General features: G+C 34.7%; 1 protein-coding gene across 3 annotated transcripts in view; it reads left to right on the forward strand.

The window, feature by feature from the left end:
- Nucleotides 1-14,597, forward strand: part of PARP8 (poly (ADP-ribose) polymerase family, member 8) — a 185,590-nt gene that overhangs the window by 111,870 nt on the left and 59,123 nt on the right. For all 3 annotated transcript variants that reach the window (XM_011939338.1, XM_011939339.1, XM_011939337.1), the window contains 3 exons: nt 2,840-2,900; nt 3,330-3,420; nt 13,066-13,132. In XM_011939338.1, coding sequence (XP_011794728.1) covers nt 2,840-2,900; nt 3,330-3,420; nt 13,066-13,132 — 219 coding nt within the window. The remainder of the gene's footprint in view (nt 1-2,839; nt 2,901-3,329; nt 3,421-13,065; nt 13,133-14,597) is intronic.

A 14,597-nucleotide genomic window follows, 5' to 3' on the forward strand; every position in this document is an offset into this window, starting at 1 on the left:
TGTTTTAATAATATTCTTCCATCTGTAAACAAGCAATTATCTTTTCATTTTTTGTGTCTTGTTGAATTTATTTCATTAATGTTTTATATTTTTTATTGTAGAAATCTTTCACCTCCTTGGTTTAATTTATTCCTATATATTTCATTTTTCATAGCTCTTGTAAATAAGATTTGTTTTTTCAGATAGTTCATTTGTGGTCTACAGAAACACTACTGATTTTTTATGTGTTGATTTTGTATCCTGCAATTTTACTAAATTTGTTTATTAGTTTTACAGTTTTTTTGGTGGAGTCTTTAGAGTTTTATATATATATGATCATGTCATCCACAAACAGGAACAATGTGGCGTCCTCTTTTTTAATTGGATATCCTTTATTTCTTTCTTTTGCCTGATTGCTCTGGCTAGGACATCCTGTACTGGGTTGAGTAAGAGTGGTAAAGGTGGGCATCCTTGTCTTGTTCCATATTTTAGAGGAAACGCATTGAATTTTTCCTCATTCAATGTGATGTCAGCTGTACGTTTGTAAATTTGGCCTCTATTGTGTTATGTTCCTTCTATAGCTAATTTGTTGAGAGTTTTCATCATGATGTTAAATTTTATCAAATGCCTTTTGTCTGTTGAAATGATCATAATGTTTTCTTCATGATTCCGTTAATGTGATGTATCATGTTTATTGATTTGCATATTTTGAATCATCTTGCACTCTCTAGGATGAATCCTCCTTGCTCATGGTGTATGGTTTTTTTAATGTGCTGTTGAATTCAGTTTGCTAGTATTTTGTTGAGGATTTTTGCATCTGTATTCCTCAGGAATATTGGTTTGTAGTTTTGTTGTTGTTGTTGTTTCCTTATATGGTTTTGGTATCAGGGTAGTGCTGGCCTCATAAAACAAGTTTGGAAGAACTCCTTCCTCTTCAAATTTTTAGAATAGTTTGAAAATAGTTTGCAAAGCACAGATGTTATGATGTTTTGATGGTTTTTAAAAAGGAATACCTATGCAAATCATTTTTATCCCTTTCTTTATGTAATATAATCCCAGCACTTTGGGAGGCCGAGACGGGTGGATCACGAGGTCAGGAGATCGAGACCATCCTGGCTAACACAGTGAAACCCCATCTCTACTAAAAAAATACAAAAACTAGCCAGGCATGGTGGCGGGCGCCTGTAGTCCCAGCTACTCGAGAGGCTGAGGCAGGAGAATGGCATAAACCCGGGAGGCAGAGCTTGCAGTGAGCTGAGATCCGGACACTGCACTCCAGCCTGGGCGACAGAGCGAGACTCCATTTCAAAATAAATAAAAAAAAAAGATATTAACCATGAAAGAATAAGAGTATAATTTCATAAAAGTTGAAAATGTGCTCAATGTTTTAAATGTTTTAATGTATTTTTAAAGGAGAGAATGGAGAAAGCACAGAGGCTACTTTATATTCTAATATGCTTTGGTTTTTGGTTATTTATATTAGAAAGCAAAAAGATCCCCTAGATTCCTTTATTCATTAAATCACATAAAATTATTCAGTCATTAAAAGTTTCTTCTCTGAACTCTATAAAGTGACACAATTATGTGTTATAATTCTATTACTTGAATACATAATAGATATAAATTTTTAGTGAGTACTTAACTATATGCCAGAGACCATACTTTACATAGTTTTAGAGTTGGACATATATTCAATTCCTGACTTCCCCACTAACTTACTTTTCATTTGGCAACTTTTTTTACATCTTTAAATCTTAGTTTTCACATCGGCAAAATGAATGTCGTAATATTATCCACCTCACAAGGCTGTGGTGAAGACCTAATGAGATCATCCATTAGTGCTTGACCTGTTTTTGAACACAAAGTACTAGTTTCTTGAATAGTAACTAAAATACATATATTCAAGTTTCAGCTCTGCTATAGAGTGATGATGGATAAGTTACTTTAGTACTCTGGGCCTCAATTTATGCATCTATAAAGTGGAGATGGCAGTAGTACCTTAGTTGTTTTGTGAGTACTGTATTAAATTATCTCATGTATGTAAGATCTTTAGAACAATTTCTGGCACATCAGTGCTGAGTAAATATTGGTCATTAACTTTTATCATTTCAGTTATTTCTATGGTTTTCATCTCTCACTATGTATAGCATTTGTAACTTCAAAGTTTTATAAGAATATAAAAAATACAGACGTGTATATATGGAGAATATTAAAACTTGTTTTTATATTCTTTCATTTGCTTAAGAAGTATGCTGGTTCGTGGCAGTACTTGCGCTGTAAAAAAGTTGGTCTTCATAATTCCTTCCTGTAGAATACACTACAGTTACTTTTTTTTTTTTTTAAATATCAGACTTTTAGAGCTGCCCATCAAAACACTGACATTTAAGTGGCAGAACACTTAGATTGGCTTCTGAACCACTGATGCCTAACTAGAAGGAAGACTTATGGGCGCATTATTGTGTGTCTTCCCCACACTCCTTCCTCATGTCATAAACTCCTTTCTTGTCTTCAGAAGCAGCTCCTTATCCTCAGAGAGTGTAGTGAAAACAAAGCAGTAATATGGGAAGATTGACTAATTTGCCACAGAAAACGGAATATTTAAAACTATGAACCAAGCAACTCTTGATTTTATGTATGCATGTGCGTGTACAAGACAATAGAAAGATATCTATGTGGTATAAACAGAAAAATAACAGTCAACTAGATTATTAGTTATTTCATAGCCACAGTTAAATGTGAGCTACTTGTCAAAATCAAGGATGAGAATTAGTGATTTAAAATTTTAAATAAAATAACCTACCACACACCATCTTTTAAGCATCATTAAAATGAAAAAAATAATGTTAATTTTTGCTTTCAGGGAATATGGAGCCATTGATGATGTAGATATTGATCTGCATATCGATGTTAGCTTTCTTGATGTAAGTATCAATTTTATGTAATATGAATGGTGCATTTAAAATACATTTATTTTATTTTGGGGGGAAATTTAATTTTTAGTTGTCTTATAATACTAGTAGTTACATACTGACTGTTAAGGTGCTTTGTGAAGAACTGCTGTGATTGTCAAAGAAGCAGAGATTTTATAAACATATATATTTGCATTGTTTTTTCTAATGTTATCTGAAATGTATGGGCTTTTGTAATACTTTGTTATATTTTAAGTGTTCAGTTTTAGTTCTCATACATAGAAGGCCAATATTTTCACACAACAGTGGGTTTTGAGATAACTTATAGGCCTTCATGTTATAGGCATTTTGCGAACATAAATTTTAAAAGTTTGTGTTTTTTTTTTTTTCATTTTGAACTCTAAAATATGATTAATTCATCTTTTAAATATATTTGTGCAGGAGGAGATTGCTGTGGCTTGGGAAGTAATTCGAACAGAACCTATAATTGTTCGACTACACTGTTCACTTACGCAGTATTTAAATGGCCCAGGTTAGTTTTATTTCTTTCTTTATTATTTTTTAATATTAATTAGCTGTGCACTATGCCTTAAGCAAAATGCGTGTTCATTTGTCAGTTCTGAGCAAAAGTGCTAAATATCTTGATAATGGTATTTAAAGAAGCTTGCATTCTAAGAAAGATGGTTTATTGCCAATATAACTTCTGGAAACAGAAACATAACATTTCTTTTTATAGATTTTATTTCTTTATTTCTTTTTATAGATTTTCAGAAACTGACAAGTTTCTGAGATACAAACATTTAAAAAACGCAAAGGAGTAGAAATTCAGTAAATATATATATTTTGGATTTTCCTTAGATATAATTACTTCTCTTTGATTCTGAGATTCAATTTTAATGCAATGTATTTCTGTCTTTGAAAATGGAGATTATAATAGTATATTTGTTTGCTGAATCTTTAAGGGACAATGTTGCTATTATATTTCAACTCATAGCTGTTTACAACAAAGGACCCTATCATAAGTCTTGCCAAAATTTACTTGGTAAAATGTTTTTTCCTACCTACTACCACACATACACACACACACACAGGCATGCATGCACACATACACAATTGTGTCTACTTATATTGTTCCAGTTATCTACTGCTACATTAAAAAAGAAATCCTAAAACTTAGTGGCTTAAAAAAACTTACCTCTCACTATTCTTTGGGCACTTCTTGCTTGCAGTCTCCCATGATTTGCAGTCATATGTGGGTGGGGCTGGGGCCGAATTAAGGCCTCACTGGGTTGGATACACACGATGCTGGACGTTCAAATGGCTAGCAGTTGATGCAGGTGTCATCTCAGGACTCAGTTGAGGCTTTTGGCTAGAGTGCCTGTCCAACACATAGCTTCTTCATGTGGTTTGGGCTTCTTGTACCATGGTGACTGGGATGCAAATGCAAGTGTTGCAAGAGACAGGATGTAGAAGCAACCGGGAAAAGACAGAGTGAGTCTTTGATTGTATTCTGTTGATCACAGCAGTTGAAGAGCCCACCCAGAATCAACAGACAGGAACATAGACAGTACCTTGTGAAATCATGGGCATCTTTAATCTGCCACACAAGTTACTATGATGTCTGCATGTTTTTCCTTTAGGCATATCAGGGAATATACATCTACTGTTTGTTGTCATATAGGAAACATACTTGTTCTTTCAGATTTATAAAATCCAGGAAAATCTTTCATTTTTAAATGTCTGTCTTTGCATAATACATTCTATTCAAATTAATCAATGAATAATATAAATTACATATTCTAACTGATTTAATGCTGGACAAGAAAAAATAAGTGTTTAAAATATTTTTATTCTGATAATTTCAGATATATAAATATGTAAAGAAAAGTAATTTCTCATAATTCTTGTAATGAGAAAGCTAAATGGCTTGGTATTGTTTCTGTTTTCTATGTGTATATGATTTATTTTTATAAAGTTGGTAAAGAATTTTATAAATAGCTGTGCACCTTGATGTTAAGTCATGAGACTGTCCTCAAGTCATTAAATCCGCCATAAGGGAATGATTTGTAATATATGAAGAATATTTCAGCCCATAGTTGTATGTGTTCTTGTTCCTTCCCCACATATTCTGCCATATGGCTAACTTTTTTCTCATTTTAGTGATTTGAAATGTACTCATTTGATTTTATTTTAATGGTGGTTAAAAGAAAAGGAAATCCTTATGTCTGAACTTTATTTAGGTTTAGGAATGAAATTGGGCTGGTTAATCTCTACTCACCCAAACCCCATCTGTGTGAGATGATACTGAAGCATGCTTTTATGTAATCTTACCTCTGATACTTATTTTTTGATATAATCTTGAATGTAAGGGAGATATTTTCCTTCACAATATCTCTTTAAAGATTTTTTACATTTGCATGGTTTTGTAAATATTTTAACACTCATTTTAACTCATGGTTAGATTATTTTAATGTTCAGTACAATTCCTTTAGTGTCACAACTCATCTGCTCTTTCTTTCATCTATATTGGTTGATTTATATATTTAACAATTTGGAAACCTGAGGATTATGTTTTCTTTTTTCATACCTGAGAATGACTTTTTGTTTTGTGAATGAGACAAACTTGTCCAAGTAAAATTAGTGAGGTCATGATAGTTCTCCTCCTACAAAAAGCAAAAATGCTTTAGAAACTTCTCATTTTGTGCCTGAAGTATTTTAACTTTTTTTATTTGCAAGAAGTCCGTTTTGATTTGTTTGTGTTTTGTTGTGTACTTTTTTACTGCTTTTCTTCTTCTCCTTGATACTAGTTTTTCTGTATTTATTTTTGCATGGTGTACCTGGCTGAGTCTTAATTCACCTCAAGTACATTTTATGTAATTATTTATTATTCCTTCTTTACCTGGTAATCCCAATATCCTGATTGGATCTAACTCTTTTGTCCTCCATGTTTTTCATTTCTCTAATTCTTTCATCCTTCATATCTGAAAACTTTATATGTTTTTTCCAATCTGTCTTCTGCTCCATTGAGTGAATTGTTTTCGTGATTTCATCTTAAATTTAATGTTCCCATTGTATTTTTAATTTGGCCATATTCTTTACTGATTCCATATTATTCCTCCTTTATCACCAGTCGCTTTCGTTTTATTTGTTTAGTGTCATTTTGAGTTTTGTTGTGAATATCAATCAGTAATTGTCAAAGGTTTATCATTTTATTCCTATAGATGGAGTTTTGTTTACCTCAATATTATATACAAGCAAGAGTTGAAATGTTCTTCTTTTGGAAATTAGTGTGATGTGTGAACAATTTCTTCCATTAATAAGAGGAAAGAAAGAGAATTCCACACTGACCCTACTTTGAAGTCGGCAGCTCTGAGATCTGCCCGCTGGAGGGGAGGGGTGTGAGCTCTGCTGGTAGCCCACCCTGTTCCCTTGGGTCCCCTTTCCCAGCTCTTGCTCCCATCCCCATTTCTGCACCCTTGGCTGCTAACAACTCCACTTGAGACCCTCAGTAGCTTGTCCTTGGACATACAAGCTTTCTCTTTCCTGGGGAGTGCAGGTAAGTACTTGGCAGTTTTTTTTATCTTCCCTTCACTCTTGCGAGGTGTCACTAGTGTGAGGGAACAGTGGCCTAGCTACTCTGTTTCAAGTCTGTACAAAGATGGGATGGAAACTAGAACTTTCCCTGGATTTGTACCCTTGCTTGGCTTTTTCTTTTCCTATCTAGCCCCTTCTCACTTGTTCTTATTGTTTCCTCCTGAGAACAATTCCAAGTACATTATTTGCCCCTTGTCTGCACTCAAGGTCTGCTTCTGAGAGAACTTGACCTAAGGATGATGGGTCCAGGGTCATGAAAAAGGTAGCATCTGCAGAGGGAGGAAGCCCTGCCAGACCAATCTAGAGTGTCTTCTCTGCCTTAGGGTTCATTTGCTCCCTGTTCTGAGAGGTGTCAGCGGTGGTTGACTTTTATTATAGCATCTGTCTCTTTCATAGAATGGAGAGTTTTGCATCCATCCTTTAGGGCCCCTTAGGATTGGTTCCATCTGCTCTGTGCAAAATTTGCTGGGCATTTCTCACGTGGGGATGGCATTACTCCAAGTTTCTGGTCTTTTTTTTACTGGTTTTCTCCTATTTCTATTAGGCATTTGTTATGACTGTGTTTGTGCAAAAGTATTCACTCACATTACCATCTTACTAGTCAACTCCCCAAGATACTTTTTTCTTATTGAAAATTTGAGGAAAATATGATTGAAACTGTGCAGTAATATATAATATATGGATAGAACTGGAGACAGTGTTACTAAAAAGGAACTTTTAACTTATTATTCCAGGAGAATAATTAGGTTTTATCCTAAATTATGATTAGGATTATTGCTAGGAAATAAAAAAGTGAGAAAATATTTATGAAGAGTGTTTGTGCTATGCCCATAATGCCTCTGCCTGTCACAGAATACCATTATTTCAGTTTCCATCTGTAAATAAGTTATCACCTTATTAAGGTTAAGCAGATCAACTTCCCAGTTTCAGTATCCCATTTTACGGTGTGTTGTCTGAGACCACTCCCAATATCTGATACTACATCAGTTAGAATCCAATCAGGAAACAAACCACTCTAGTATCTCAGGTAAAAAAATTAAACAGAAAAAGTTAGTTAAACCGGTGGCTAAAAAGTTGGGAAGAAAAGCAGGATGGTGAAGCTCATCAGAGAGTGGTAGGAGGAGACCACAAAGCAAGATGACAGCAAGAGATCACTACAGTCCCTTGGGGCTGGAGTGACACTGGAAAAGGGATGGTATGCAGCAGAATCCAAATATCAGGGAAATCTTACACGTTCTAGAACCATATCAGGAGTTGCTCTGTAGGACTTACGGCCACAGAAATAGGACATATCTGGTAAAGAGCTGCAACCATGGAGAAGATATGACAACTGCTAAAAAATGCCCACACAAGACAGGAGAGGAGAAGGAAAGAGAGATGAGGGAATAGGAGGGAAAAGAGAGAAGAGGGAAGGGGAGAGGGAGAAGGGAGATAGGGTAGAAGGGAGGAGAGAAAAAAAAAAAGGAAAATAATACCTTGATTCTCTTTCTCTGTCTCTTCCTCAAGTCCAAACAGAGCTTCCATTAGTCAAACCTAACCAGAAGGTAGTTGGCAAGGGACTGTGGAAATGCAGCCTAAAGGTGGAAGAATGAGGAATGGACTTGAGAGCAAACAAAACACAATGGCTTATGTGTATATCCTTGTCAAATGCATAATGCTGTTAGACATTTTTAAATTTACATAAATGCTGTTGTGCTATAGATTTTATTCTCTTAACCACTTCTGTTGCTAAGATAGCAACAGAATTGCTGGCCCTGTTGCTCTATGTACACTAATATATACTATAGTATAGATCCACTACAATTTACATATTTGCTTTCTTAGTGATGGCCACCTACATTATGGTCAGATCCCTGATGCCATAATCAGTGCTGCAAAGAATGTCCTTAAATAACTTATTTTATGGACTTTATGACAGTTAACTTATGAACAGTGGAATTTTTATTGGTTGGTCTAATCTGAGCTGAGAGCACATACTCATCATCATTTCAATTGCGTGGCTCTACTTACTCATCAGAATTTCTCCAAATATCTGTTAACCATTTAGAATTTTCCTTCTCTATGTAGCTTTGTCAAACCTTTATTTTTCTAATGTGTTTCCTGTCTTTGAATTTTATTATTGTTTATCTTACAGATCCCTTTAGTATGTTAGCTGTTGTTAACTAGTAGGTTCAATTCATGCAAAAGTCTTTTACAGTGATATTTATGAAAAGTTGGTATTTGATATTTTTTATGAAAACTTTTTGAAATAACAAAATTCAGCAATTTAAAAATTCAGTGATTTAAAAAGAGTGTTTCCAATGTGTCTTTGGAAGGTATCAGCATTTATAGTAAAATGAACTTGCAAGAAATGTATGGCTAATTCAAGATCTAGACTGACCTACTTAACAGTTCTTTTTGAAAAGGATTTATTCCTACATTTTGGAAATGTATAAATAACAGTTATTTAAACATCAAGATTTGGCTACAGCTAATCTGACAATATGTCTGTGAGAGAACGGGAATGATGTGAATTGAAGACATCTACCTCCTTATCCACTTTGAAACTAAAGATAAGGATTATTTATATTATATATGGGGAAATATACTTTAAATAAAAATATGATAAAATTTATCACTCTTATGATAATGTATATTTTCTGGAATTGCTGATATAGAGATGCAGTTTTTCATCACAAGGACAAAGCTGTTTTTAGTTGAAAATGATAAACAACTAACAATACTTTAAAATGATTTCTGTGCATATCATCTCATTATTGGTACCTCTGTGCTTGAATGATCAGTGCATTAGAATAATTTCCACATATCTTGGGCAGCCCTCACTTTCCAACTGCAGTTATATGAGAGATAAGAAAACATTGAATAACTTTGACCTTTTTTAAAACCATGAAAATATGTCACTAGTACTTTCTGTCAAGTTCTTTTCTTATAAAAGAGCATTTACTTGTAGTTTCTAGTTTTATGTATCGGTACAGTTCTGGGGATTTTTATTGTTGTTTGTTTGTTTGCTTGTTTTGCTTAGATCACTAATTTTAGCTATGTTTATTCCTGAGTACTTATTTGGATAATTAGACTTTTATAGTTCATTTTATTTTCTAACTCATTATTGATTATCAAGAAAGTATTAATTTTTTAAAACGTTATTAAAAATGAACTTAAAATGTTTTTAAATTTACAGAAAAATTGCAGCTCGTACAGAGGTCCCATAAACTCCAACCCCTGTTTCTCTGTTTATTAACATATTTCATTAATACACTGAATATAATTAATTACATTTATTTTATTATTAATATGTGTTTTAGAACTTGAATTTTGGAATATTTTATGAATTCCAAATTATGAATTTTGGAAATTTTAGAATTTTATGAACTCTTTTAGTATATTCCAAAATTATAGTTCATTTAGATTTTATGCTATTGAGTCAATGTTTGAAATTTATATTTTTCTAGAAAAATTATTTTGATAAATGTTAATACTTATTTTCTAGTCATGCATTAAGTTTTGGTCTTTGTATTATCAATTTATAAGAATAATTTGTATGTTCTGGATAAACATTTATATCTAGTATTATAGAACCCTTCTTTCTTTCTACATATATATCATACCTAGTTTTCCTCAGTAAAGGCATTAGTTCTAGTGCATTTTGGGTTTTTCTACATTTTTGTAGGTAGATCTCTTTTGTTTCTCTGCCCTCATCTTCCCACTTTTTCTGTCTGCCTCTGAAGAGATTGTAGCTTCTTCAATCTTCTCAGAGAAAATACAGTGCTTTCTCATTTAATTCCACTGAGGTTTTCAAGATGTTAGAATGTTTCTATTCACTTTTGAATTTTGAAAGCCTTGGGTTTGGGTTAAGTGGGATTGGAGTGACGTTTACTCTATACCTTACTCTCTGTACAAAGATTAAGGAGTTCTTAGGAAATGAACTATTTTTTGGTGATACAAACACCCAATTTCCTTGATTCATGGAGCATTTGTGTCCCAAAGTAGTGGCCAACAGGGGATACCATTTGGCTTACAATACAGAGCATGTGTGATCTGAGAAGGTCCTATGAGCAACACCGTCTTTGCTCTAATTATCTGCTGCCCCACCTGCTGCTATGAATGGCACTATCTAAGCTCCCATATGTCATCTTTTCATTTACACACTAGTTTCTGTTCCCTTTCACCTAATTGGGACGCCATCCCAGAATTCAGTTCTCCTCCTCCTTCCTGTACTATTTATTTCTCTTTTTCTCTTAGAAGACTCACATCAGCATATATTTCTCTTGTCTTAATTAAAAAAAAAAAAAAAAAAAAACACCCTCTTGATCTCAAATGCCTCTTCAGTTGGGACCCTAATACTCTGCTTCTTTTGACTGGTAATTTCCTTGATTACAGTTGTCTCTATTACCTTACTTCATTTTCCTTTTTCTTTTCTCTCTTTGAATCCACTCAAGTCAGATTTTGGTCCCATCATTTCTCAAACACTGCTTTTGTCAATGTCATCACTAACTTCATTCTTACCAAATGACTCATAACCTATTTTGAGTTACCATCTTAATTGATTTAGCAGTATTTCATAACAGTTGTTTACCTCCTCCTTGAAAATCTTTTTTTTTTCCTTTTTTTCTTTTTTTTTTTTTCCGCATAGAGTCTTGCTCTGTTACCCAGGCTGTAGTACAGTGGCATTATCACAGCTACTGCAGCCTCAACCTCCCAGGCTCAGGTGATCCTCCCACCTCAGCCTCCTAAGTAGCTAGGACTACAGGCATATGCCACCATGCCTAATTTTTTTTTTTTTTTTAATAGAGATGGAGTCTCCCTATGTTTCCAAGACTGGTCTTGAACTCCTGGGCTCAAACAATCCACCTGCCTGAGACTCCCAAAGTATTGGGGTTATAGGCATGAGCCACCATGCCTGGCCTGAAAAACTTACTTGAATTTGTGTCCAGGTAGCAGCACTCTGGAATCTTCCATCCTCTTGGCCATTCCTCCCCAGCCTTCTTTGCTGAGCTGGGCTCGGGGCCTAATCCTCAGACTTTCTCTTTCCTCCACCTACACTCACTGAGTGGTTTCTCATCCAGCCTCATGCCTTTAAATAAATATATATATACACACACACATACACACACACACACACACACACACTCTGACTGTTCCAAATTTATATCTTTAGTACATTCCTCTCACCTTAATGCCTAAATGCTGGGCTTCTCCAATTGCCTTAACGTTTCCATTTTAGTATCAAATAAGCATCACAAGTTTAAAGTATTTGGTCAAATAACTAGTCTTATCTGCCTTTCCAAACCTGTTTCTTCTACAGTCTTTCACATTGTAGGAATTGGTAAATTTCATCCCTCTGGTTGCTCAGGCCATAATCTTTGGATTCATCCTTAACTCCTCTTTTTTTCACACCTCAAATCCAGTCCACCAGCAAAATCTGTCCACTCTCCTAGAAGTATGAATCCGAAATGTTCATCACCTCCACAGACCCAAGTTCTATATATCTTGCCTCACTTGTTGCAATAAGTTCCTGACTGATTTTCCTATTTTTCCCTTTGCTCTTTGACCAATTGATCCTGCACAGCTCCACCATGCTCCTTCCCTGCTCTCATCTCCTGACATGAGACCTTGTTCAGTCCTCTCCCCACACTGTTCTCCAGCTGTTCCTGGAATATTTCAGCATATTTTCTCTTCAGGATCTTTGCCCTCGTTCTTGGCTCTGGCTGGGACATTTTCTTCCTGCTTGTTCTTATCTGACGTTTAAACCTGAGCCCACATAGCCTGCAGCCCATATGTTTTTCCCCATCTTTATTTTCTCCAGAGCCTTTATTGCCATCCAGCATTGTATCTTTTTTTCTATCTGTTTTTCATCTTCCTCCTCCCAGTGGATTTCCGACTTCATGGACGCAGGGATATTCGTGTGTGTTTTTACTCTTCCGTCTGAAATGACTGGAGTGATGAGTGCAAGAAATACTCTTTAAACCAGTGAATAATGAAAAATGTGTGACTTTTTTGAGAGAAGTTATTAATTAACATAGTTACTGATTTAAAGAAATATATGTATAGATGTATTTTTATATATTTAGTTACTGATTAAAAATATATATATTTAAACATGTATAAACATTTGAACGTATTTAAACATATATTATTAAACATATATAAATATATATATTTTAATGAATTTAAATATATATATATACCTGGTAAAAGTATGAATCACATGAAAAGGAAATCTCCTGTGCCTTCTTATCTCCCATTGTTTTATTCTAAAAATGATGTGTGTAGATGCAAACATGTTGTCTTTCTTCCACTTAAAAAGTAATGCACTAACTGTCCTACATGTAGCCAGTTCAGCTGTTGCTTACTTTGGAGATCATTCTTTCTTACATTTACAGATATTATATATTAATATATAATGACCATTAATGATCTCCTGTGTGGATATAGCATAAATAGCATTGTTTAGGACTGTATGTGCACTGTTTTTAAGTGTGTATATGTATATGCACATATATAATGCAGTTTCAGCCTTTTCCTGGCTGATGGTTGAGTTTCAGTTTCAAGTCAATATGTGACTGTGATTCTTTTTCCTTTCCAGTGCCCACTGTTGATGTCTTTCAGATTTCCACAAAAGAGCGATTTGGATTGGGACATCAGCTGAAAAAGTAAGTTTGCTAAAGTGCAAAAAAATAAATTTCTACTAAAGAGAACTGAGTTCTCGTTTTGTTCATTAAAACAAACAAATAAACAAAAACCTTCTATTCAGTAAGAACTTTTTGAAGCAAGTCCCTCAAGAGAGGAAATCATCCTGATGCTAAGAGCTGCATTGATAATTTATTAGCAGGCCTCACTTTTCCACCTGGGCCAGGGTCCTTCTATTGCCATCCCAGATCCACTCTCTTTCCTCCAGCACCCTGCACTCTACCTGGGGAGGCTGACCTGTGTAGACATAGGCTCCGAGTCCCTAACATGACCAGTGGAGGGAGGAAGGAGAGTAAGATGGAAGTACTTACTGCCCTGGTTTCCTCCCTAGGAGGTCATCCTGAGCTGACCAGTCCTTCCACTGAAGCCTGCTGCTCTGCTCCAGGCTGCAGCGTGTACATGATTTTCTTTCTTACTGGGCTCTATTGAGGGCTCTCACTGCTCATTCCTTGGGGCCCAGAGTTGGGCAGCCACTGGCCCTGGACTCCTGCACTATGCCTGCTTCCCATTCCTACCACTTTGAAACATTCATTTTTTAAATAAACACTTTATTTCCTGTTTGGACCTTGATTTTGTTTTCTGATCTTTAAGTCTATTTTATATAAAAATGTATTTTTAAAAAATAGAAAAAGAAAACGCTGATAGAGCCAAGATACAATGGCACCAGAAAAAAAAAAAGAAAATTGCATCTTAGAAGTAAATAGAGAACACTGATAAATTACAGACTCAAGAATTGACTCTCAGATTTTTCTAAAATCAGGTGATCACTGATGTGATCTGAGGCACAGACCTTTGGGACCCATTGGCCTGTGTTTTTGTATGCATCTAGAGGGCTTGTTGTGGTTTTCCCTGAAGAAAATAATGATGCCATCCACATGGTCTCCTTCGCCAACCTTCCACACAGAGGGAATACAGCTTTCTCTTTAGACATAGAGTCTAGATGGGCCTTGATTTCATAAGAAGACATAAAGCCACTCAATTTGAACTGAATTTTAAAATTTAGGCACGTACCTCAGTTTGCCATGGTCAGAATATAAATAATAAATTCTACACTTAATATCAGCTTTAAGAATTTGTGTTTATGGAGAATTCCCAGAGGATTATTTATTCTTCCAAATCTGCAAATTTAGCTTAAATGTAAATTTGTCAAGAAAGACCATTAGATAACTGTATACTTAAAGCCTGGTTTAGGCCTTTCATAATGATGCGGTCTATATGATTACTTTTATTTTAATGGATTTAAATTTGAAATCATATGTGGGCTTCTACTGAGCAATATTCTAAGAAAAACATATTGAAACTATATTTGATATATGAAATAGGGGACTTACTGAGATCATTTTGCCTGATGTAAGAAGCCACATATATGATATCTAGGATTTTGTATGTATTACAGAGCTCTAGAATTTTCTGAAGTTTTTATGACTT

This window comes from Colobus angolensis, unplaced genomic scaffold (genome assembly GCF_000951035.1).
Source record: "Colobus angolensis palliatus isolate OR3802 unplaced genomic scaffold, Cang.pa_1.0 Scaffold180, whole genome shotgun sequence".
Lineage (NCBI taxonomy): Eukaryota > Metazoa > Chordata > Mammalia > Primates > Cercopithecidae > Colobus > Colobus angolensis.